This window comes from Onthophagus taurus, chromosome 10 (assembly GCF_036711975.1).
Source record: "Onthophagus taurus isolate NC chromosome 10, IU_Otau_3.0, whole genome shotgun sequence".
In the NCBI taxonomy this organism is placed as follows: Eukaryota; Metazoa; Arthropoda; class Insecta; order Coleoptera; family Scarabaeidae; genus Onthophagus; species Onthophagus taurus.
The window spans coordinates 12,421,875-12,449,831 of NC_091975.1; the positions used below are offsets into that span (position 1 = coordinate 12,421,875).

General features: G+C 30.0%; 1 protein-coding gene across 4 annotated transcripts; it reads right to left on the reverse strand.

The window, feature by feature from the left end:
- On the reverse strand, positions 1–27,297 carry LOC111417313 (LIM domain-binding protein 2 Chi). Of its 4 annotated transcripts, none has more exons than XM_023049543.2 (10): positions 27,036–27,297; positions 26,355–26,753; positions 26,036–26,306; positions 13,208–13,301; positions 12,998–13,100; positions 12,772–12,953; positions 12,499–12,708; positions 1,377–1,500; positions 1,066–1,193; positions 1–908 (listed from the first exon to the last, which is right to left on the reverse strand). In XM_023049543.2, exons 1-10 carry the CDS (start codon positions 27,070–27,072, stop codon positions 594–596), a joined length of 1,863 nt encoding a protein of 620 aa, XP_022905311.1. In that variant the 5' UTR covers positions 27,073–27,297; the 3' UTR covers positions 1–593. The 4 variants fall into 4 exon arrangements, with proteins under 4 accessions (XP_022905311.1, XP_022905309.1, XP_022905312.1 ...); XM_023049541.2 differs by having other exon boundaries at positions 1,365–1,500; XM_023049544.2 differs by having other exon boundaries at positions 12,772–12,941; positions 27,036–27,296.
- Between the last annotated feature and the right edge of the window lie 660 nt (positions 27,298–27,957).

The following is a 27,957-nucleotide window of genomic DNA, read 5'->3' on the forward strand; positions in this document are numbered from 1 at the left end:
CAAATGAAAAACCGTTTATATTATATTTTTTTACACATTATTAAATAATGTTTCTTGCAATTTCACTCGACCAAAAGAAACTTTCAACTAATTCTCCGTTTGCTCGTCGCCCATTTTCATCATTTTTTTTTTTTTATTTACTTCCAAAGGAACACTAATTACACGAAAATAATGAAAAAAAATTCGGAACAAACACCACCATAAACTTTCAACCATCCAACCTCGCCATTCATCAATTTATTTATTTACCTATATACTATCCTTTTTTTAATCATATTAATAGTACCTTACAATTTATATTCATTTATATTTTATACATACGTAACTTTAATATTATCAATAATATTAAAAAAGACGCAGCAGCAGCAGAGAGGTACTCGATTTTATCTTTGGAACCTCGTCCAAATTTTATTTTATTTTATTTCATTTCAACCATCTTAAAAAAACTTAAAAAAATAAAATAACGAACAAGAATACTGATGACGAGACGAGAAGGATCAAAATCTTGTTCATTTCATTTTTTTACGTTTTATCACTGGGAGGAGGAGGAGGAGGAATAAAACAAGTCAGTTCACCCACTAAGAATCAATCACTTAGCTCACCGCGGGCGACTTCTTATTGTTACTCGCACTAGCACAGCTATCTGACCTATCTTCTTGCCCTTGCGACTGATTGAGCTGATTTGAGCCTCCACCGCCCTGACTCGGCCCGCCACCGACGGGGCCCCCTCGGTCGCCGCCCCACGAATTCGACCCGGTCATCGGCGAATCGGCGTGGAAACCGTGATTCTCATGATCGAGCGAATTCGCCGCGTCGTACTGCGTATTCTCTAAACGCGTAATCAGTCTCTCATCCTCATCACCGAATTCCCCACCCATCAAAGAAGGCTCACCCACCACCATTACGTCCTAAAGTAATCAAAAATTTAACACGTCCACGCCAAATTGCGCCAAGTATGCAACCAACACCACACCGCGCGTATAATACCACGCGAAGTGCGCGTTGGGTTGCATATTCGCAACAATGAACATATTATGGTAGTACTAAATTGGAACAAAATCAAACCTGCGATGCCAAAGAAAAATTAGGTCCCGGAGATCGCTTCTTATTCGGCGCGGGAGGCGCGCTGTTCGCTCCAGTTCCTGAACCCGACCCTTTACGTTTTCGTCGCTTATTCGCGGGTCGTTGACTCTCTAATGCGAAAAAAAGAGAAAAAGGCGAAATGAAAAAGAGTAGGGGTGAAAACGCGCGAAAGAATCACCACGTAAGTCGAAACGCTCCGAAAAAAAATAATTAATTAATACAATTTTTAATTATTTTTCTAAAGAGACGAACAACCCTCTTTTTTCAAAACGTAAAAATACCTCGTTGCTTACCCGGTGGCGCCACCATCCGCTGCCACTTTTGGAAGAGCGTCGTCTTCAAGCAATCCCTGGGGCTGAGCGCGTACGCTTTATGCCGCGACATCAACTCCGACATCGGCTCCAATATCACACATAACTTTAAATTAAAAAAAAAATTAGTTCAGTTAAATTTAAAATTTTATAAAATCGATTATTCGAAAAAAATGTTTTAATCAAACTTGTTCCTAATTCGATTCTAAATAAGATTTGTCCGAAAAATTTTTTGATTCAACCAATAATTGTTGAGATAACCTCAAAAAAATGCCACATATATGATATATATCGAAATCTAGTAATCGCATCAAATTTTTTTATTAAAATAATCGATTCTAAATCACATTCTAAACAAATTTTATCTAAAAAAATTTTTGATAAAATTAAATTTTTTTTATACCGTACTATTCACAGGGAAATTTAAAATTTTATAAAATCGATTTTTCGAAAAAATTTTTTTAATTAAACTTGTTATTAATTCGATTCTAAATAAGATTTGTTCGAAAAATTTTTTGATTCGAACAATAATTATTAAGATAACCTCAAAAAAGTGATATATATCGAAATCTAGTAATCGCATCAAATTTTTTTATTAAAATAATCGATTCTAAATCACATTCTAAACAAATTAATTATCTAAAAAAATTTTTGATAAAATTAAATTTTTTTTATACCGTACTATTCACAGGGAAATTTAAAATTTTATAAAATCGATTATCCGAAAAATTTTTTTTAATCAAACTTGTTACTAATTCGATTCTAAATAAGATTTGTTCGAAAAATTTTTTGATTCAACCAATAATTGTTGAGATAACCTCAAAAAAATGCCACATATATGATATATTTCGCGACCTAGTAACCGCATCAAATTTTTTTATTAAAATAATCGATTCTAAATCACATTCTAAACAAATTAATTATCTAAAAAAAATTTTGATAAAATTAAATTTTTTTTATACCGTACTATTCACAGGGAAATTTAAAATTTTATAAAATCGATTTTTCGAAAAAATTTTTTTAATTAAACTTGTTATTAATTCGATTCTAAATAAGATTTGTTCGAAAAATTTTTTGATTCGAACAATAATTATTAAGATAACCTCAAAAAAGTGATATATATCGAAATCTAGTAATCGCATCAAATTTTTTTATTAAAATAATCGATTCTAAATCACATTCTAAACAAATTAATTATCTAAAAAAATTTTTGATAAAATTAAATTTTTTTTATACCGTACTATTCACAGGGAAATTTAAAATTTTATAAAATCGATTATCCGAAAAATTTTTTTTAATCAAACTTGTTACTAATTCGATTCTAAATAAGATTTGTTCGAAAAATTTTTTGATTCAACCAATAATTGTTGAGATAACCTCAAAAAAATGCCACATATATGATATATTTCGCGACCTAGTAACCGCATCAAATTTTTTTATTAAAATAATCGATTCTAAATCACATTCTAAACAAATTAATTATCTAAAAAAAATTTTGATAAAATTAAATTTTTTTTATACCGTACTATTCACAGGGAAATTTAAAATTTTATAAAATCGATTATTCGAAAAATTTTTTTTAATCAAACTTGTTACTAATTCGATTCTAAATAAGATTTGTTCGAAAAATTTTTTGATTCAACCAATAATTGTTGAGATAACCTCAAAAAAATGCCACATATATGATATATTTCGCGACCTAGTAACCGCATCAAATTTTTTTATTAAAATAATCGATTCTAAATCACATTCTAAACAAATTTTATCTAAAAAATTTTTTGATAAACTCAAATTTTTTTTTCATCGTACTATTTACAGGGAAATTTAAAATTTTATAAAATCGAATATTCGAAAAATTTTTTTTAATTAAACTTGTTACTAATTCGATTCTAAATACGATTCGTTCGAAAAATTTTTTAATTCAACCAATAATTGTTGAGATAACCTCAAAAAAATGCCACATATATGATATATTTCGCGACCTAGTAACCGCATCAAATTTTTTTATTAAAAAAATCGATTCTAAATCACATTCTAAACAAATTTTATCTAAAAAATTTTTTGATAAAATCAAATTTTTTTTTCATCGTACTATTCACAGGGAAATTTAAAATTTTATAAAATCGAATATTCGAAAAATTTTTTTTAATTAAACTTGTTCATATTCGATTCTAAATAAGATTCGTTCGAAAAATTTTTTGATTCAAACAATAATTGTTGAGATAACCTCAAAAACATGCTACATATATGATATATATCGAAATCTAGTAACCGCATCAAATTTTTTTATTAAAATAATCGATTCTAAATCACATTATAAACAAATTTTATCTAAAAAAATTTTTGATAAAATTAAATTTTTTTTATACCGTACTATTCACAGGGAAATTTAAAATTTTATAAAATCGATTATTCGAAAAAAATGTTTTAATTAAACTTGTTACTAATTCGATTCTAAATAAGATTCGTTCGAAAAATTTTTTGATTCAGACTATAATTATTAAGATAACCTTAAAAAAATGCTACATATATGAGATATATCACGATCTAGTAATCGCATCAAATTTTTTTATTAAAATAATCGATTCTAAATCACATTCTAAACAAATTTTATCTAAAAAATTTTTTGATAAAATCGAAATTTTCTTTTTTCATCGTACTATTCACAGGGAAATTTAAAATTTTATAAAATCGATTATTCGAAAAAATTTTTTAATTTAACTTGTTACTAATTCGATTCTAAATAAGATTTGTTCGAAAAATTTTTTGATTCGAACAATAATTATTAAGATAACCTCAAAAAAATGCTACATATATGATATACAGGGTGTTTCGGTGACTCGGGGAACAAATGTAACCACATATACTAGAGTGAAAATGATGACGATTCATGTAAAAAAAAATTAGTAAAAGTCCTCAAATTGTAAACATATAGGCCATCAAAGTTAGGAAATTTTAACACATTTTTCTAAATATCTTAAACACTATTTATGGTAAAGCGTTGAAATTTGGTACAGTGTAAATTAATATCACGTAAAATCATTAGGCAATTTTTGAGTTGGATCGGTACGCGGGAACAGTGCTATACAGGCTGTACCTAAACTTTGTTTGCTCAGAACTTTTCTATTCTATCATAACCCTACATTTATTTTTGCAGTTTCTAATAGTAAATTTAGTTTAGAATCTTTTATCACTCTTAGAGAATATTGATAAAAACCACCGTTTTCGTATTAAATGCAAAAATGTTAGGCTCCGAATTCAATAACACTAAAAAAAAGAAATAAATAAATAATCTGAATAGGCAATGACAAGTGAAAATCGAACTGAGCTGTCATAACTATTATGTATGCAACATGTCCAAGTGTAGATTTTGCTAAATCACATTTTTAATTTGTTTTAGTTGTAATAAAAGAATTCGAAAACAATAAATTAAAAATCAACAAAAAATAAACAAAAAAACGACAACACTAACAGGAATAATAAAAACATACATAAAATAAAAAGACAAGTAATAAAAAATACTAAAGGAAATGTTCAAAAACTTAGATTTCTTTTTTTTAGTGCTATTAATGAAATCGGAACCCAACATTTTTGCATTTAACACGAAAACGGCGACTTTTATCAATATTATCTAAGAGTAATAAAAGTTTCTAAATTAAATTTGCTATTAGAAACTGCAAACATAAATGTACGGTTATGATAGAATAAAAAAGTTCTGAACAAACAAACTTTAGGAACATCCTGTATAGCATTGTTCCCGATGACCGATCCAATTCATAAATTGCCTAACGATTTTACATGACATTGATTTACACTGTACCAAATTTCAACGCTTTACTGTAAATTGTGTTTAAGATATTTGGAAAAATGTGTTAAAATTTCCTAACTTTTATGGCCTGTATCTTTGAAATTTGAAGACTTTTACAAATTTTTTTTTACATGAATGTCATCATTTTCACTCTAGTATATATGGTTAAATTTGTTCCCCGAGTCACCGAAACACCATGTATATCGCGATCTAGTAACCGCATCAATTTTTTTTATTAAAATAACCGATTCTAAATCACATTCTAAACAAATTTTATCTAAAAAAATTTTTGATAAAATCGATTTTTTTTAATCGTACTATTCACAGAGAAATTTAAAATTTTATAAAATCGATTATTCGAAAAAAATTTTTTAATTAAACTTGTTCCTAATTCGATTCTAAATAAGATTTGTTCGAAAAATTTGTTGATTCAACCAATAATTGTTGAGATAACCTCAAAAAAATGCCACATATATGATATATATCGCGATCTAGTAACCGCATCAAATTTTTTTATTAAAATAATCGATTCTAAATCACATTCTAAACAAATTTTATCTAAAAATTTGTTGATAAAATTAAATTTTTTTTTCATTGTACTATTCACAGGGAAATTTAAAATTTTATAAAATCGATTATTCGAAAAAGTTTTTTAATTAAACTTGTTACTAATTCGATTCTAAATAAGATTTGTTCGAAAAATTTTTTGATTCAAACAATAATTATTAAGATAACATCAAAAAAATGCTATATATGATGATATACAGCCTGATTCAGAGTAAGCGCCTTATTTTTTTTAGCCACACTATGGGTACTACTTTCAAAATATTTAGCAGTAATATGTTTTAGGACATATTACTGCTAAATATCGAAAAAGAGATCCTAAAAACATTCTTTTTACGACAGTATTTTGTTTTTATTAAAAATTCATTTCTTTCCCCATCAAAAATCAACCTAACATTTTAATCTAGTAGCGCATGAATGTTTTACAATCGATGTTATTTTTGTTCAAATAAATAAATAAGTTGATGTTTATTACAAAATAAAGTTTAATTGTTTCTTTTGTGTCTAGCGCTACTTGATATTTGGACAAAAATAACATCGAGTGTAAAACATTCATGCGCTACTAGATTAAAATGTGTGCTTTTTGATGGGGGAAAGAAATGAATAAAAAAAAAAAAAAAAAAAAAAAACAAAATACTATCGTATAAAGAATGTTTTTAGGATCTCAAAAACAAAAACAAAATTTTGGCATTCCATTTAAAAAAAAAAAGTTGACAGTCGCCATTTTGAAATAATTCGTCCAATTGAAAATGTGGTATTACCATCGTGTAGAGAATGTCCTAAAACATATTACTGCCAAATACTTTGAAAATAGTACCCATAGTGTGGCTAAAAAAAAATAAGGCGCTTACTCTGAATCAGGCTGTATATAGGTATAAAGCGCCATCTAGCAAAAAAATTAAATTTTTTTATTAAAATAATCGATTTTAAATCACATTCTAAACAAATTTTATCTAAAAAAAATTTTGATAAAATCAAATTTTTTTTTATACCGTACTATTCACAGGGAAATTTAAAATTTTATTAAATCGATTTTTCGAAAAAATTTTTTTAATTAAACTTGTTACTAATTCGATTCTAAATAAGATTTGTTCGAAAAATTTTTTGATTCAACCGATAATTATTAAGATAACCGCAAAAAAGTGATATATATATGATATATATCGAAATCTAGTAATCGCATCAATTTTTTTTATTAAAATAATCGATTCTAAATCACATTCTAAACAAATTTTATTTAAAAATTTTTTTGATAAAATTAAATTTTTTTTTTCATACTATTCACAGGGAAATTTAAAATTTTATAAAATCGATTATTCGAAAAAATTTTTTTAATTAAACTTGTTACTAATTCGATACTAAATAAGATTTGTTCGAAAAATTTTTTGATACGAACAATAATTATTAAGATAACCTTAAAAAAATGCTACATATATGATATATATCGCGATCTAGTAACCGCATCAATTTTTTTTATTAAAATAATCGATTCTAAATCACATTCTAAACAAATTTTATCTAAAAAAATTTTTGATAAAATCGATTTTTTTTTCATCGTACTATTCACAGGGAAATTTAAAATTTTATAAAATCAATTGTTCGAAAAAAATTTTGTAATTAAACTTGTTACTAATTCGATTCTAAATAAGATTTGTTCGAAAAATTTTTTGATTCAAACAAGAATTATTAAGATAATCTCAAAAATTTATTTATATACAGCGCTTCCCAAAAGTAACGGTTTATAGAAAATCGCTGAGACGGGTCTAAGGATTAAATTATGATTTGCAATCTCTTGGTATAGATTTTAACTTTTTCCCGCCATTTTTAAACTAGTTATGACGTCATCACTACATTTTTAAAATAGCAATTCCCATTTTCATTACTTTTCTGAATTTGGTACAAATTAATATCAGCTACATAGGAAAATTTTCGAGAAAAATTGTCTTAAAGTTTCATAATTTTGAAATGTTTAAAAACATGAAAATGGATGTTTTGTGGAAATTTCAAAGACTTTCAAACACCAAATTAGCTGATTGGTGTGAATCAAAATGGTTCTAATCAACTAAAAACATCTCTAGAATACCAAACGAGGATAGCAGAATTAAAGAAATTGATTTTGATGCTTTTTGACAGTATTTCAAAGATACCAGAAAATGGAAAAAGTTTATTGGTTAGTGTCAAAATGGTTCTAATTGACTAAATATGTCTCTAGAATACCAAGCGAGAATGGCAGAATTAAAAAAAATTGATTTTAATGCTTTTTGATAGTATTTCAAAGTACCAGAAAATGGAAAAAGCTTATTGGTTAGTGTCAAAATGGATATAATCGACTAAAAACATCTCTAGAATACCAAGCGAGGATGGCAGAATTGAAAAAAATTGATTTTAATGCTGTTTGACAGTATTTCAAAGTACCAGAAAATGGAAAAAGCTTATTGGTTAGTGTCAAAAAGGTTCTAATCGACTAAAAACATCTCTAGAATACCAAACGAGGATGGCAGAATTAAAGAAATTGATTTTGATGCTTTTTGACAGTATTTCAAAGATACCAGAAAATGGAAAAAGCTTATTGGTTAGTATCAAAATGGTTCTAATAGACTAAATATGTCTCTAGAATACCAAGCGAGGATGGCAGAATTAACAAAAATTGATTTTGATGCTTTTTGACAGTATTTCAAAGTACCAGAAAATGGAAAAAGCTTATTGGTTAGTGTCAAAATGGTTCTAATCGACTAAAAACATCTCTAGAATACCAAACGAGGATGGCAGAATTAAAAAAATTGATTTTGATGCTTTTTGACAGTATTTCAAAGATGCCAGAAAATGGAAAAAGCTTATTGGTTAGTGTCAAAATGGTTCTAATCGACTAAAAACGTCTCTAGAATAATTAACGAGGATAGCAGAATTAACAAAAATTGTTTTTGATGCTTTTTGACAGTATTTCAAAGTACCAGAAAATGGAAAAAGCTTATTGGTTAGTGTCAAAATGGTTCTAATCGACTAAAAGCATCTCTAGAATACCAAACGAGGATGGCAGAATTAAAAAAATTGATTTTGATGCTTTTTGACAGTATTTCAAAGATGCCAGAAAATGGAAAAAGCTTATTGGTTAGTGTCAAAATGGTTCTAAACGACTAAAAACGTCTCTAGAATAATTAACGAGGATAGCAGAATTAAAAAAAATTATTTTGATGCTTTTTGACAGTATTTTAAAGATACCAGAAAATGGAAAAAGCTTATTGGTTAGTGTCAAAATGGTTCTAATCGACTAAATATGTCTCTAGAATACCAAGCGAGGATGGCAGAATTAACAAAAATTGATTTTGATGCTTTTTGACAGTATTTCAAAGTACCAGAAAATGGAAAAAGCTTATTGGTTAGTGTCAAAATGGTTCTAATCGACTAAAAACATCTCTAGAATACCAAACGAGGAAGGCAGAATTAAAAAAATTGATTTTGATGCTTTTTGACAGTATTTCAAAGATGCCAGAAAAGGGAAAAAGCTTATTGGTTAGTGTCAAAATGGTTCTAATCGACTAAAAACGTCTCTAGAATAATTAACGAGGATAGCAGAATTAACAAAAATTGTTTTTGATGCTTTTTGACAGTATTTCAAAGTACCAGAAAATGGAAAAAGCTTATTGGTTAGTGTCAAAATGGTTCTAATCGACTAAAAACATCTCTAGAATACCAAACGAGGATGGCAGAATTAAAAAAATTGATTTTGATGCTTTTTGACAGTATTTCAAAGATGCCAGAAAATGGAAAAAGCTTATTGGTTAGTGTCAAAATGGTTCTAAACGACTAAAAACGTCTCTAGAATAATTAACGAGGATAGCAGAATTAAAAAAAATTATTTTGATGCTTTTTGACAGTATTTTAAAGATACCAGAAAATGGAAAAAGCTTATTGGTTAGTGTCAAAATGGTTCTAATCGACTAAATATGTCTCTAGAATACCAAGCGAGGATGGCAGAATTAACAAAAATTGATTTTGATGCTTTTTGACAGTATTTCAAAGTACCAGAAAATGGAAAAAGCTTATTGGTTAGTGTCAAAATGGTTCTAATCGACTAAAAACATCTCTAGAATACCAAACGAGGAAGGCAGAATTAAAAAAATTGATTTTGATGCTTTTTGACAGTATTTCAAAGATGCCAGAAAATGGAAAAAGCTTATTGGTTAGTGTCAAAATGGTTCTAATCGACTAAAAACGTCTCTAGAATAATTAACGAGGATAGCAGAATTAACAAAAATTGTTTTTGATGCTTTTTGACAGTATTTCAAAGTACCAGAAAATGGAAAAAGCTTATTGGTTAGTGTCAAAATGGTTCTAATCGACTAAAAACATCTCTAGAATACCAAACGAAGATGGCAGAATTAAAAAAATTGATTTTGATGCTTTTTGACAGTATTTCAAAGATGCCAGAAAATGGAAAAAGCTTATTGGTTAGTGTCAAAATGGTTCTAAACGACTAAAAACGTCTCTAGAATAATTAACGAGGATAGCAGAATTAAAAAAAATTATTTTGATGCTTTTTGACAGTATTTTAAAGATACCAGAAAATGGAAAAAGCTTATTGGTTAGTGTCAAAATGGTTCTAATCGACTAAATATGTCTCTAGAATACCAAGCGAGGATGGCAGAATTAACAAAAATTGATTTTGATGCTTTTTGACAGTATTTCAAAGTACCAGAAAATGGAAAAAGCTTATTGGTTAGTGTCAAAATGGTTCTAATCGACTAAAAACATCTCTAGAATACCAAACGAGGAAGGCAGAATTAAAAAAATTGATTTTGATGCTTTTTGACAGTATTTCAAAGATGCCAGAAAATGGAAAAAGCTTATTGGTTAGTGTCAAAATGGTTCTAATCGACTAAAAACGTCTCTAGAATAATTAACGAGAATGGCAGAATTAAAAAAAAAATGATTTTGATGTTTTTTGACAGTATTTTAAAGATACCAGAAAATGGAAAAAGCTTATTGGTTAGTGTCAAAATGATAGATATATGTGTCCGAAGCTCGATTTTTAAGGAATTTAATAGCAAAAACCGCATATCGATATCTCTTACGTTTACTTATTGAAAACTCTTACTCTTCCTATAAGAGATAGACGAAAAATGATATTGGTGTTTAAGGGTCGATTTTTATAAGGAACTTAATGCCGAAAACCGCATATCGATATCTCTTACGGTTTCAGAGATACAGGGTGTTTATTAAAAAAGTGCATTTTCGAATTTTCTTATTGAAAACTTACTCTTCCTATAAGAGATAGAGGAAAAATGATATTGGTGTTTAAAGGTCGATTTTTATAAGGAACTTAATGCCGAAAACCGCAAATCGATATCTCTTACGGTTTCAGAGATATAGGGTGTTTATCAAAAAAGTGCATTTTCGAATTTTCTTATTGAAAACTTACTTTTCCTATAAGAGATAGAGGAAAAATGATATATGTGTTTTTATAAGGCATTTAATGGTGAAAATCGTTATCTCTTACATTTTCAGAGATACAGGGTGTTTATCAAAAAAGTGCATTTTCGAATTTTCTTATTGAAAACTCTTACTCTTCCTATAAGAGATAGAGGAAAAATGATAGTAATGTCTGAGGTTCGGTTTTTATAAGGAAGTTAATGCCGAAAACCGCATATCGATATCTCTTACGGTTTCAGCGATACAGGGTGTTTATCAAAAAAGTGCATTTTCGAATTTTCTTATTAAAAACTCTTACTCTTCCTATAAGAGATAAAGGAAAAACGATATCGGTGTCTTAGGCTCGATTTTTATAAGGAACTTAATGCCGAAAACCGCATATCGATATCTCTTACGGTTTCAGAGACACAGGGTGTTTATCAAAAAAGTGCATTTTCGAATTTTCTTATTAAAAACTCTTACTATTCCTATAAGAGATAAAGGAAAAACGATATCGGTGTCTTAGGCTCGATTTTAATAAGGAACTTAATGCCGAAAACCGCATATCGATATCTCTTACAGTTTCAGAGATACAGGTGTTTATCAAAAAAGTGCATTTTCGAATTTTCTTATTAAAAACTCTTACTATTCCTATAAGAGATAAAGGAAAAACGATATCGGTGTCTTAGGCTCGATTTTAATAAGGAACTCAATGCCGAAAACCGCATATCGATATCTCTTACGGTTTCAGAGATACAGGGTGTTTATCAAAAAAGTGCATTTTCGAATTTTCTTATTAAAAACTCTTACTATTCCTATAAGAGATAAAGGAAAAACGATATCGGTGTCTTAGGCTCGATTTTAATAAGGAACTTAATGCCGAAAACCGCATATCGATATCTCTTACGGTTTCAGAGATACAGGGTGTTTATCAAAAAAGTGCATTTTCGAATTTTCTTATTGAAAACTCTTACTCTTCCTATAAGAGATAGAGGAAAAATGATAGTAATGTCTGAGGTTCGATTTTTATAAGGAAGTTAATGCCGAAAACCGCATATCGATATCTCTTACGGTTTCAGCGATACAGCGTGTTTATCAAAAAAGTGCATTTTCGAATTTTCTTATTAAAAACTCTTACTCTTCCTATAAGAGATAAAGGAAAAACGATATCGGTGTCTTAGGCTCGATTTTTATAAGGAACTTTATGCCGAAAACCGCATATCGATATCTCTTACGGTTTCAGAGATACAGGGTGTTTTTCGACTACCTCATCATTTTTTAATTAAAATTGACGTTCGAAATAAAAAAATTAACTCAATTTACCCTTAAATAATTTAAAGTGGAATTCGTAATGCCCTGCCTAGTGATGTTTTTCGTTAACTGGTCCAACATGCTCGGATCTTGCTGCGAATGCATCCCAACGACGGACCGCGGAATTAATTCGCGATGCGCCCGGACGGTAAACAGCCAAGATTTTATCCTCATCAGGTCATCATAGGTAAATTCAAGAACTAACCTACCCTCTGTACAAACCTGCAACAAATTCACATTAAAAAAATACATCAAAAAATTTATAATTTTTTAATAATTTCGTACTTGTGTAAAGAGCGGTTTTCCGTGATGTGTCGTCATCGTACAATCACAGTCTAGAGAAATACTGGTGTTGTGAAAGGACTCCTTCGGGTGCTTAAGGTTATAATAGAGCTCGGTGACGCCCCCTTCGAAGATGCTCCGAAAATATCGGGGTATCAAAGTCCTCCCTATCGCTAAATAAGACACTTTTTATTTATTTATTTTTTTAATTGATAAATTAAGATCTTACTGTATCGTTTTGGGCCATCCTCGAGGCAAAACGCCAACGTTAGCGATGCGTCGTCCTCAAAGAATTCATTCGCAAACGCGTCCCACCACAAATTGTCACTATCCTATTAATTAATACATCGATAAAAATTGATTAAGTATGCAACCAACATCACACTACGCGGGTTAATACGCGCGATTTGTGCGTTGGGTTGCATATTTTGATTATTACCTCTGTTCTTTGTTGCAGCCTTTTGTTTAATTCGTATATTCTATAATCGGGTTGGCCGAAATATTGTGTGTGCCTTCTAGCGACGGATAATGATCTGGAATTTTGAAAAAAATTATGTTGTTATATAATTTTTGGGGGGTGGGTTAATTTTGGTGGATCTACCTAAAATAGGGGTTTCCCCCGAATGAGTGTGGCGGGCAAAAGAAAGAAGGATCGACCGGGGGCGCGGATGAGATGAAGCGGGGTTGTCCGGCGCCGACGGGGGCGTCGGGGGATGGAGCCGCGGCGGCCGCCTCCTCGTGTTTAATGGGGATGTTGGTGGCGGCGGTGGCGGCCGCAGCTGGGGACCGCGTCCTAACCGGCGACATCTGACGGTGGTGGTGTTGGTTGGAGGAGGCCGCCGCGGACGAGGCAAGCAACAAGAGGCTGGAGGTCGGCGAGTTCGGCAGGGAGGCGGCCGCGAGGAGTTCCCCGAACTTATCCGGGTCACATCAGAACGCCAGGTCGGCGAGCGCCCCCAACGCCTCCACCCTATTCCTAGCAGGCAACTGATCGAACAGCGAAAGCGCCGATTCTTGGATAACACCACCACCACCACCTTGTTGTTGCAAAAGACGTTGGTGAATAATACTTTGTTGTTGTTGTTGGTGGTGGTGGTGGTGAGTTGAGACCTGGTTTCTTCGCGGATTGGGGAGCCGCGTCGCCGATTGGGTCCGCGACGGCGGTGGCGGCGCCTCGAAAAACTTGAGGAAGTTCAAGGGGAACATCTCTGTATCCCCCCCCACTCGCACTACTCACACACCGTTAAGACTTTCACGTGGCTTCCCCCTTCTTTGCGACGTCGCCGTCACCGACTTCTTTTCACCACCACCGCCGCCGAAAATAACCGCGAAAAACGATGCTGGACCGCGATGGAATGTTATAAAATGCAGCATTTGGCGCGATATGATGTTTTCGCAAAACTGAACCATCCAGTGCACATATATTCCGAGGCCGAGGCTATCCGCGACACCGCCACTCGGTCCTCCTCTTCCCGTACGCGCGCTCCGCCCGCCTCCGTCTCGCTCGCCCTATCCACGCTTTGCCGGCTCTGTAGAGATATTGATCACCGCGACAGGACCGGCCTCGAGACACACACGCGATTCGCACCTAATTTTGTTACGCATTTTTCATTTTTAACCACCGAGACGCTACAATTGAGAGCTTTAAAAATAATTACCACATCTCTCTAATAAAAATATTGATATCGAAAGAAATCGAGCTTAACTAAGTTAAGCCTAAGTTAAGTGTGAGTTAAGCCTGAGTTAAGCCCAAATTAAGCTCGCCCACGAGCGAGGAGCTACAAAATCAAATTTTTTTATTAAAATAATCGATTCTAAATGATATAATAAACAAATTTTATTAAAAAGAATTTTTGATAAAATCGATTTTTTATTTACCGTACTATTCACAGGGAAATTTAAGATTCTATAAAATCGATTATTCGAAAAAAATTTTTTAATGAAAGTTGTTCGTAGCTCGATTCTAAATAAGATTTGTTCGAAAAAATTTTTAATTCAAACCATAATTATTAAGATAACCTCAAAAAAATGCCACATATATGATATATATTGCGATCTAGTAACCGCATCAAATTTTTTTATTAAAATAATCGATTCTAAATCACATTCTAAGCAAATTTTATCTAAAAAAAATTTTGATAAAATTAATTTTTTTTTTTATTCACAGGGAGATCTAAAATTCGATAAAATCGTATCAAACTTTTTTATTAAAATAATCGATTCTAAATCATATTATTAAATTAAATTATAAACGAATTTAATCCGAAAAAATTTTGGATAAAATTAAATTTTCATTTAAATCATCGTACTATTCACAGGGAAATTAAGATTCTATAAAATCGATTATTCGAAAAAAATGTTTTAATTAATCTTGTTATTAATTCGATTCTAAATAAGATTTGTTCGAAAAATTTTTTGATCCAAACAATAATTATTAAGATAACCTCCAAAAAAAATTATATATATGATATATATCGAAATCTAGCAACGATATCAAATTTTTTTATTAAAATAATCGATTCTAAATCATATTATAAACAAATTTTATCCGAAAAATTTTTTGATAAAATTAAATTTTTATTTAAATCATCGTACTATTCACAGGGAAATTAAGATTCTATAAAATCGATTATTCGAAAAAAATATTTTAATGAAAGTTGTTCCTGGCTCGATTCTAAATAAGATTTGTTCCAAAAAATTTTTGATTCAAACAATAATTATTAAGATAACCTCAAAAAAACGATATATATATGATATATATCGAAATCTAGCAACGATATAAAATTTTTTTATTAAAATAATCGATTCTAAATCATATTCTAAACAAATTTTACCCGAAAATTTTTTTGATAAAATTGATTTTTTTTTATCGTACTATTCACAGGGAAATTTAAGATTCTATAAAATCGATTATTCGAAAAAATGTTTTAATGAAAGTTGTTCCTGGCTCGATTCTAAATAAGATTTGTTCGAAAAATTTTTTGATTCAAACAACAATTATTAAGATAACCTCAAAAAAATGATATATATATGATATATATCGAAATCTAGCAACGATATCAAATTTTTTTATTAAAATAATCGATTCTAAATCATATTCTAAACAAATTTTATCCGAACAAATTTTTGATAAAATTAAATTTTCATTTAAATCATCGTACTATTCACAGGGAAATTAAGGTTCTATAAAATCGATTATTCGAAAAAAATGTTTTAATGAAAGTTGTTCCTGGCTCGATTCTAAATAAGATTTGTTCGAAAAATTTTTTGATTCAAACAACAATTATTAAGATAACCTCAAAAAAATGATATATATATGATATATATCGAAATCTAGCAACGATATCAAATTTTTTTATTAAAATAATCGATTCTAAATCATATTCTAAACAAATTTTTGATAAAATTAAATTGTCATTTAAATCATCGTACTATTCACAGGGAAATTAAGGTTCTATAAAATCGATTATTCGAAAAAAATGTTTTAATGAAAGTTGTTCCTGGCTCGATTCTAAATAAGATTTGTTCGAAAAATTTTTTGATTCAAACAACAATTATTAAGATAACCTCAAAAAAATGATATATATATGATATATATCGAAATCTAGCAACGATATCAAATTTTTTTATTAAAATAATCGATTCTAAATCATATTCTAAACAAATTTTATCCGAACAAATTTTTGATAAAATTAAATTTTCATTTAAATCATCGTACTATTCACAGGGAAATTAAGGTTCTATAAAATCGATTATTCGAAAAAAATGTTTTAATGAAAGTTGTTCCTGGCTCGATTCTAAATAAGATTTGTTCGAAAAATTTTTTGATTCAAACAACAATTATTAAGATAACCTCAAAAAAATGATATATATATATGATATATATCGAAATCTAGCAACGATATCAATTTTTTTTATTAAAATAATCGATTCTAAATCATATTCTAAACAAATTTTATCCGAACAAATTTTTGATAAAATTAAATTTTCATTTAAATCATCGTACTATTCACAGGGAAATTAATGTTCTATAAAATGGATTATTCGAAAAAAATTTTTTAATGAAAGTTGTTCCTGGCTCGATTCTAAATAAGATTTGTTCGAAAAATTTTTTGATTCAAACAACAATTATTAAGATAACCTCAAAAAAATGATATATATATGATATATATCGAAATCTAGCAACGATATAAAATTTTTTTATTAAAATAATCGATTCTAAATCATATTCTAAACAAATTTTACCCGAAAATTTTTTTGATAAAATTGATTTTTTTTTTATCGTACTATTCACAGGGAAATTTAAGATTCTATAAAATCGATTATTCGAAAAAATGTTTTAATGAAAGTTGTTCCTGGCTCGATTCTAAATAAGATTTGTTCGAAAAATTTTTTGATTCAAACAACAATTATTAAGATAACCTCAAAAAAATGATATATATATGATATATATCGAAATCTAGCAACGATATCAAATTTTTTTATTAAAATAATCGATTCTAAATCATATTCTAAACAAATTTTATCCGAACAAATTTTTGATAAAATTAAATTTTCATTTAAATCATCGTACTATTCACAGGGAAATTAAGGTTCTATAAAATCGATTATTCGAAAAAAATGTTTTAATGAAAGTTGTTCCTGGCTCGATTCTAAATAAGATTTGTTCGAAAATTTTTTTGATTCAAACAATAATTATTAAGATAACCTCAAAAAAATGATATATACAGGGTGTCACACAAAAAACGCCCCAAGCTGTAACTCTGTCATTCACATTTCGATTTTCATGAGCGGGTTATCAAATGAAATGGTTTCATGAATACTATGATTCATGCTACAAATAAATTTTTTCCAAGGCCGTCTTCAATTTTAAGCGATTATTAACTTTTGCTTTTCAAATTTCCCCCACCCTATAACGGCAAGAAATACAAATAGTACTAACTAATGGATATAATTCAGCATGAATTTATTCAATATTTACTAAATAATTCAAATAATATTATTCAATAATGATGAAAAATACCAAATAATACATATTTAAGTTATTATAGTTAGGAAAAAAAATATATAATAAATATTACGTATGTTACGTTGAAGCTTTTTGCCGTTATTGAGTGGGGGAGGCCGGCTCAAAGCACGCACTGCAGTAAACATAGTATATCTCGATGATTAACACATTTTTTAATCTAAGTTAAGCCGAGGCAGAAGCATATATTATAGCGCTTCGGCCGCAAACAACCTTGTCTTAACCGGGCGAAGTAATGTATTCTGCATTCCTCAGTACCACCCAGGCGCTACAATATATGCTTCCGCCTCGGCTTAACTATACAGGGTGAGTTATTAGTATCCCGGCAGACGATAGTTGCTAAACCGTTGGAGAAACAAAAAAATATTTTCTACAAAAGTTGTTTGACTCACAACTTTCTATTTCGTAAAATTATTTCCACTTATTTGTGGAATAAAATATGCGTTATAAATTTTTACTAGCCATAAAGTGTTGTGGTTGAGGCCACCATTACCGAGGAGCTACAATTGAGACCTTTAAGTATAATTACCATATCTATCAAATAACCATATTAGAATGAACGGAAATAGTCTAAAAGAATCGTAAAATATATTATAACAAACGGTGTTATCTCATTGTTTAAGAAATGGGAGATTTGTAAGTATTTCCGAGGATTTCCAAGAACTGTCAAAACGGATTTTGAAATTTCGCGGCAATGAATTTCAATTTTAAGACTTCAAAGGATATCTATAAGCAACATGCCACGATTCGCGATTGTTACAACCACTTGAAAAAGCATCAAATTTTCGTATTTTGCTCGATATTGACGCATCTCAGAGCAAAAATATAGGACAGCAATATTGCTCAGAACAAAGTTTGCTACAACTTTTGTTTTAAAAGTTTTTTAATAATATGCTCCGATTCCCAAATGTTACCATTAACACTAGTAAAACAAAAAATTCGTCAAATTTTCATATTTTCGTATTTTTCTCGATATTGACGTATCTGAGAGCAAATGTACAACAGAGCAATATTGTTAAGAACAAAATTTGCTACAACTTTTGTTGTAAAAGTATTTTTGTAACATGCTTCGATTCCCGAATGTTACCATTAGATAATAGCAAAACAAGGAAATTCATCAAATTTTCAAATTTTTGTATTTTTCTCAATATTGACGAATCTGAGAGCAAATATACAAGAGAGCAATATTGCTAAGAACACAATTTGCAACAACTTTTGTTCTAAACGTTTTTTGATAGCATGCTTCGATTCCCGAATATTACCATTAGTTAATAGTAAAACAAGGAAATTCATCAAATTTTTGTATTTTTCTCAATATTGACGTATCTGAGAGCAAATATACAAGAGAACAATATTGTTTAGAATAAAATTTGCTACAACTTTTCTTCCAAAAGTATTTTTGTAACATGCTTCGATTCCCGAATGTTACCATTAGCTAATAGTAAAACAAGGAAATTCATCAAATTTTCATATTTTCGTATTTTCTTCGATATTGACGCATCTGAGAGTAAAAATACAAGAGAGCAATATTGTTAACAATAAAATTTGCTACAACTTTTGTTTTAAAAGTATTTTTGTAACATGCTTCGATTCCCGAATCTTACCATTAGCTAGTAGTAAAACAAGGAAAAATATGAAATTTTTAAATTTTCGTATTTTTCTCAATATTGACGCATCTGAGAGCAAATATACAAGAAAGCAATATTGTTAATAACAAAGTTTGCTACAACTTTTGTTTTAAAAGTATTTTTGTAACATGCTTCGATTCCCGAATCTTACATTAGTTTAGTAAAACAAGGAAATTCATCAAATTTTTGTATTTTTCTCAATATTGACGTATCTGAGAGCAAATATACAAGAGAACAATATTGTTTAGAATAAAATTTGCTACAACTTTTGTTCCAAAAATATGTTTGTAACATGCTTCGATTCCCGAATGTTACCATTAGTTAATAGTAAAACAAGGAGATTCATCAAATTTTCAAATTTTTGTATTTTTCTCAATATTGACGAATCTGAGAGCAAATATACAAGAGAGCAATATTGTTAAGAATAAAATTTGCTACAACTTTTGTTTTGAAAGTATTTTTGTAACATGCTTCGATTCCCGAATCTTACCATTAGCTAATAGTAAAACAAGGAAATTAATGAATTTTTTAAATTTTCGTATTTTTCTCAATATTGACGCATCTAAGAGCAAATATACAAGAGAGCAATATTGTTAAGCATAAAATTTGCTACAACTTTTGTTATAAAAGTTTTTTGATAACATTCTCCGATTTCGAAATGTTAGCATTAGGTAATAGTAAAACAAGAAAATCCAACAATTTTTTAAATTTTCGTATTTTTCTTAATATTGACGCATTTAAGAGCAAATATACAAGAAAGCAATATTGTTAATAACAAAATTAGCAACAAATTTTGTTCTAAAAGTTTTTTTATAACATGCCTCGATTCCCGATTGTTAAGGTGTGTCCAACCATTGCACGGCAGCAACACGCGGCCTTCGTCGGACACAATTCAGCCGCGCGACAGTTTGGACGTATCAAAGAACGCGTGCGCGGCAATACCACGCGGCATGTGCGAGACATAGGTCTTCACGTAGTTCTTTAAATTGTAGTAATCTTTTTCTTGTGGATCCCACAACATCTTCAACGATCCCTATACCTTAATAAAATTAAACGAATCGATATTTCGTTATCCATCTTTTTGTATACGTCAACACTACCACAATCGACGCACCGCGCGCTACTGCCGCGCAATGTCTAGACACACCTTTACATCCACTTGAAAAAGCATCAAATTTTCATATTTTCGTATTGTTCTCGATATTGACGCATCTGAGAGCAAAAATATATGACAGCAATATTGCTCAGAACAAAGTTTGCTACAACTTTTGCTTTAAAAGTTTTTTGATAACATGCTCCGATTCCCAAATATTACCATTAACACTAGTAAAACAAGAAATTCGTAAAATTTTCATATTTTCGTATTTTTCTCCATATTGACGTATCTGAGAGCAAAAATACAAGAGAGCAATATTGTTAATAACAAAATTTGCAACAACTTTTGTTCTAAAAGTTTTTTGATAACATGCTTCAATTCCCGAATGTTACCTATTAGATAATAGTAAAACAAAAAATTCATCAAATTTTTAAATTTTTGTGTTTTTCTCAATATTGACGCATCTGAGAGCAAAAATACAAGAGAGCAATAACAAAACTTGCAACAATTTTTGTTCTAAAACTTTTTGGATAACATGCTTCAATTCCCGAATATTACCATTAACTAATAGTAAAACAAAGAAATTCATCAAATTTTTATATTTTCGTATTTTTCTCAATATTGACGCATCTGAGAGCAAAAATATATGAGAACAATATTGCTCAGAACAAAGTTTGCTACAACTTTTGTTATAAAAGTTTTTTGATAACATGCTCCGATTTTCAAATGTTACCATTAAGAGGAAGTAAAACAACAAATTCATTAAATTTTCGCATTTTTGTGTTTTCTCGATATTGACACATCTGAGAGCAAAAACCAAACAGAACAATATTGTTAAGAATAAATTTTACTACAACTTTTGTTCTAAAAGTAAACTAATAGTAAAACAAAAAATTCATCTAATTTTTAAATTTTCGTATTTTTCTCAATATTGACGCGTCTGAGAGCAAAAATACAAGAGAGCAATATTGTTAATAACAAAATTTGCAACAACTTTTGTTCTAATAGTTTTTTGATAGCATGCTTCAATTCCTGAATGTTACCATTAACTAATAGCAAAACAAAAAATTTATCAAATTTTTAAATTTTTCTTAATATTGACGCATCTGAAAGCAAATATATAAGAGAGCAATATTGTTAATAACAAAATTTGCAACAACTTTTGTTCTAAAAGTTTTTTGATAACACGCTTCAATTCCGGAATGTTACCATTAGCTAATAGTAAAACGAGGAAATTCATCAAATTTTCGTATTTTTCTCAATATTGACGCATCTGAGAGCAAATATACAAGAGAGCAATATTGTTAATAACAAAATTTGCAACAATTTTTGTTCTAAAAGTTTTTTGATAACATCCTTCAATTCTCGAATGCTACCATTAACTAACAGTAAAACAAAAAATTCATCAAATTTTTTAATTTTTCTCAATATTGACGTATCTGAGAGCAAAAATACAAGAGAGCAATATTATTAATAACAACATTTGCAACAACTTTTGTTCTAAAAGTTTTTTGATAACATGCTTAAATTCCCGAATGTTACCATTAGCTAATAGTAATACAAAGAAATTCATCAAGTTTTTAAATTTTTGTATTTTTCTCAATATTGGCGCATTTAGGAGCAAACATACAAGAAAGCAATATTGTTAATAACAAAATTTGCAACAACTTTTGTTCTAAAAGTTTTTTGATAACATGCTTCAATTCCTGAATGTGACCATTAGTTAATAATAAAACAAGAAATTTTATCAAATTTTCAAATTTTTTAATTTTTCTCAATATTGACGCATCTGAGAGCAAATATACAAGAGGGCCATACTGTTAACACTATGCCGTCCGGCGGAGATACAGGTGTCTGAAAATCGTAAATTTTGAAACACTTCCTGTATATTAAAAACGAAGAGGGCTATGAAAATTTGGTTTGCGCCATTGTAAGTTTCACAAAAAAATAGCTCAGGTTCGCGACAGCCGCAACTTTCTATCTTTCATAATAACTGAGATACCCTGCAAACCCATCGAAATTTGGACACCCTGTACAAGAGAACAATATTGTTAAGAATAATATTTGTTACAACTATTGTTCTAAAAGTATTTTTGTAACATGCTTCGATTCCCAAATGTTACCATTAACTAATAGTAAAACAAAGAAATTCATCAAATTGTTAAATTTTCGTATTTTTCTCAATATTGACGCATCTGAGAGCAAATACACAACAGAGCAATAGTGTTAATAACAAAATTTGCAACAATTTTTGTTCTAAAAGTTTTTTGATAACATCCTTCAATTCTCGAATGTTACCATTAACTAATAGCAAAACAAAAAATTGATCAAATTTTTTAATTTTTCTCAATATTGACGTATCTGAGAGCAAAAATACAAGAGAGCAATATTATTAATAACAAAATTTGTAACAACTTTTGTTCTAAAAGTTTTTTGATAACATGCTTCAATTCCCGAATGTTACCATTAACTAATAGCAAAACAAAAAATTGATCAAATTTTTTAATTTTTTTCAATATTGACGCATCTGAAAGCAAAAATACAAGAGAGCAATATTATTAATAACAAAATTTGCAACAACTTTTGTTCTAAAAGTTTTTTTATAACATGCTTAGATTTCTGAATATTAAAACGAGCTAATAGTAAAATAAGGAAATTGATCAAATTTTTAAATTTTCGTATTTTTCTCAATATTGACGTATCTGAGAGCAAAAATACAAGAGAGCAATATTGTTAATAACAAAATTTGCAACAACTTTTGTTCTAACAGTTTTTTGATAACATGCTTCAATTCCCAAATGTTACCATTAATTAATAGTAAAACAAAAAATTTATCAATTTTTTAAATTTTCGTATTTTTCTCAATATTGATGCACCTGAGAGCAAATAAACAAGAGAGCAATATTGTTAATAACAAAATTTGCAACAACTATTGTTATAAAAGTTTTTTGATAACATGCTTCAATTCCCGAATGTTACCATTAGCTAATAGTAAAACAAGAAAATTCATCAATTTCTTCAATTTTCGTATTTTTTTCAATATTGACACATCTTAGAGCAAAAACATAAGAGAGCAACATTGTTAAGAACAAAATTTGCAACAACTTTTGTTCTAAAAGTTTTTTTATAACATGCTTAGATTTCTGAATATTACCATGAGCTAATAGTAAAATAAGGAAATTCATCAAATTTTTAAATTTTGTATTTTTCTCAATATTGACGCATCTGAGAGCAAATATACAACAGAGCAATATTCTTAAAAACAAAATTTGCTACAACTTTTGTTCTAAAAGTTTTTTGATAACATTCTCCGATTTCGAAATGTTACCATTAGCTAATAGTAAAACAAGAAAATTCATCAATTTTTTAAATTTTCATATTTCTCTCAATATTGACGCATCTGAGAGCAAATATATAAGAGAGCAATATTGTTAAGAACAAAATTTGCTACAACTTTTGTTCTAACAGTTTTTTGATAACATGCTTCAATTCCCAAATGTTACCATTAATTAATAATAAAACAAAAAATTTATCAATTTTTTAAATTTTCGTATTTTTCTCAATATTGATGCACCTGAGAGCAAATAAACAAGAGAGTAATATTGTTAACAACAAAATTTGCAACAACTTTTGTTATAAAAGTTTTTTGATAACATGCTTCAATTCCCGAATGTTACCATTAGCTAATAGTAAAACAAGAAAATTCATCAATTTTTTAAATTTTCATATTTCTCTCAATATTGACGCATCTGAGAGCAAATATACAACAGAGCAATATTGTTAAAAACAAAATTTGCTACAACTTTTGTTCTAAAAGTTTTTTGATAACATTCTCCGATTTCGAAATGTTACCATTAGCTAATAGTAAAACAAGAAAATTCATCAATTTTTTAAATTTTCGTATTTTTCTCAATATTGATGCACCTGAGAGCAAATAAACAAGAGAGCAATATTGTTAATAACAAAATTTGCAACAACTTCTGTTATAAAAGTTTTTTGATAACATTCTCCGATTTCGAAATGTTACCATTAGCTAATAGTAAAACAAGAAAATTCATCATTTTTTTAAATTTTAGTATTTTTCTCAATATTGATGCACCTGAGAGCAAATAAACAAGAGAGCAATATTGCTCATAACAAAGTTTGCTACAACTTTTGTTTTAAAAGTTTTTTGATAACATACTCCGATTCCCAAATGTGACCATTAACACAAGTAAAACAAAAAATTCATCAAATTTTCAAATTTTTGAATTTTTCTTAATATTGACGAATCTGAGAGCAAATATACAAGAGTGCAATATTGCTTAGAATAAAATTTGCAACAACTTTTGTTCCAAAAGTATTTTTGATAACATGCTCCGATTCCCAAATATTACCATTAGATAACAGTAAAACAAAGAAATTCATAAATTTTTTAAATTTTCGTATTTTTCTCAATATTGACGCATCTGAGAGCAAATATATAAGAGAGCACTATTGTTAAGAACAAAATTTGCAACAACTTTTGTTATAAAAGTTTTTTGATAACATTCTCCGATTTCGAAATGTTACCATTAGCTAATAGTAAAACAAGAAAATTCATCAATTTTTTAAATTTTCGTATTTTTCTCAATATTGACGTATCTGAGAGCAAATAAACAAGAGAGCAATATTGTTAAGAACAAAATTTGCAACAACTTTTATTATAAAAGTTTTTTGATAACATTCTCCGATTTCGAAGTGTTACCATTAGCTAATAGTAAAACAAGAAAATTTATCAATTTTTTAAATTTTCGTATTTTTCTCAATATTGATGCACCTGAGAGCAAATAAATAAGAAAACGAAATTCATTAAATTTTCGAGTCTAGTAAACTCGACTTCAGAGAATATTTAGAACCTTTTTAAAGTAAGATGTTGCAATTATCAGAGGCAGCCCAAAATATTAAACGGTAATAAAAGCAAATATAACGAGTACGAGTACGGCCCTGTGCGTAGTGCAGCGGTGCCTGGCGTGGACGCACATACAGGTGCACCAGGAACCACAGTCGCAGCTGAGGCTTCGCCTCGAACGTTTCATCCCTTTCCATTAAAACTTTTTCGCCAAATTCGATCTTTTTTATATTATGTACTTATTCTTAGTAGATATTAATGACTACATATCAAATTTATTTTCATCTTGTTATCAACAACAAATTTCTTTTCTAATATAAAAGAGGCTCATTCCCCCCTCTATAAAGAGATTCTTTCGATTCTTCCGAGAGAGACACGAATAAAGTATTTTGGATTTTTTTTCGAAAAAATACCACTCCACGAAACGCTCGATACTCGGTTCCGATGTTACCTCCGTACCGCTCCAGACTTTGTTCCTTTACGCTGGAACCGCCAACTAAATAGCTTAAAGGGGAACTGCTCTACCGCTAACAAAATCAATGGGGAAAGAGCATAAGAAGCGAGGGGGCCCCAAAATAAATAAAAAAAACGTAGAAACGCAAATTTTATCCCAGGTCATGGTACTTTTAATAACTTTAATAACTCACCCTTGGTCCAGCCTATCCACCGGATTTGTACCTCCCATTTGGTGCATCATGGAGTGTCCAGGTCCCATTTGAGCGGACATTGGGTGCCCCGGTCCGGGGCCAAACGGAGATCCCGGCGGCATTCCGAATCCGGGGGCTCCAAAAGGTTGCCCTGGAGATACAAAATGCGGGTTTCCCCCAGGTCCTGGACCGCCGGGTACGAAAGGCGGCCCCGAGGGGGCTACCCTCGCGAAAGGACTCGGCCCCCCGGCGGAAGGAGACCCAAAGGGACCTAAATCAGGATTAATTAGGATGTTTTTGGCTCCAATTGGTATTTTACCTCCAGGTCCCGGTCCATTATAAGGTGGCCCCGCTCCGTTCGGTGGGGGGGGCCCAAAAGATGGTCCTTGAGGCGCTCCAGGTCCCGACCCAGGTCCCGGACCCGGAGTTGAAGAGCCACTTGGTGCTGGAGAGGCGGTGTATTGGGGCGTCGTTGATCCGGGGGCGGGGACGAGATAAGGGGGCCCCCCAGCGGGCGACCCCGCGCCCGTTGGGTGCCCCCCTGGAAATGGAGATGGCCCTTGAATCCCCCCCGAGAAAGAATTCGCGGAAGAACCGCTGAACGTGTTTTGGGGATCCGAACCGGCACCGATCGTGGGGCCTTTCCACGGCACGGGGTCCTCCAGCGTGACGGGCAGCTTGACGGGGCCCTGGTGTACCCTACCGACTCGACTTAGGCCTAAAAAATTAATTTTTCCATAAACGTCAAATTTTTAATAAACGTCAATGTCAAATTTAAAAACGTCATTTAACCGAATTTATCAAAAAATCCCGCAAAATTAACTAAATCAATTAGAAACAATTAGAAACAAAGAAAAAGTCTACCTTTTTAGCAAAATAAACGTGAAATCGAGAAAAATCCCTCGCCTTGTCAAAAACGCACGCTACCAAAAACATAACCTCAAAAACAAACCGCCGAATTTTGATTTAGCGAAATTTTCGAATATCTTAACGTAATTACATTTTGCCTTCTTCTGGGCGGATCGACCCTGTCTCATACTATTAAATTTTCGTCCCAAACCATGCTTTTTTGCCCCCTTTTCGAACTTTTTCACCAAACTTTACACGCACCACTCAACATTTTACCTCAACGATTATCACAAAAAATAATCACACACCGATAAAACCGCTTAAATAACTCAATAAAACGACTCGGATAACGAAAAAAACGAAATTTACGAGAGACTCACGTTGTTGTCACACAGAGCGCCGCCATTTTTACTTTTTTACACAGCCGATCTGTTTTACCGACCGCTTTTCAAAATTAAACCGTTTTAAATGTATCATTAACAATAATAAACATCAAAATCGTTAATAAAATGGGAAATGAAACGATTTTTATGTGTTTATTAAATATTTGTAATAAAAATTAATTAAATCGGACTAAGTATATTGGGTTGCCTAACCGCTTTTTTTTGTTGTTTTGGTCTGTTTTACCGACCACTTTTTAAAATTAAACCGTTTTAAATCAAAACTAATTTATTATTAACAAAAATAAATATCAAAATCGGAAATGAAACGATTTTTATTTATTTATTAAATATTTGTAATAAAAAAATAATTAAATCAGAATTGGGTGCCTAATCGCTTTTTTTGTTGTTGTTATGGTCCGTTTATTAAAATTAAACCGTTTTAAATCAAAATTAATTTATTATTAACAAAAATAAGCGGAAATAAAATCGGAAATGAAACGATTTTTGTGTTTATTAAATATTTATAATAAAAATTAATTAAATAGGAATAAGTATATTGGGTTGCCTAATCGCTTTTTTTTTTAATTGTTATGGATTGTTTATTAAAATTAAACCGTTTTAAATCAAAATTAATTTATTATTAATAAAAATAAGCATCAAAATTATTAATAAAATCGGAAATGAAACGAT

Bases quoted from the DNA above. Each gene is read 5' to 3' on its own strand.
- LOC111417313 (XM_023049541.2), bottom strand. From the start codon at position 27,072: ATGAGACAGGGTCGATCCGCCCAGAAGAAGGCAAAAT. The intron at 13,302-26,035 runs GTGAGTTATTAA...TCAAAATTCCAG, and splicing joins GTGGATAGGCTGGACCAAGG to ATCATTATCCGTCGCTAGAA. The intron at 12,709-12,771 runs GTACGAAATTAT...AATTTGTTGCAG, and splicing joins GAAAACCGCTCTTTACACAA to GTTTGTACAGAGGGTAGGTT.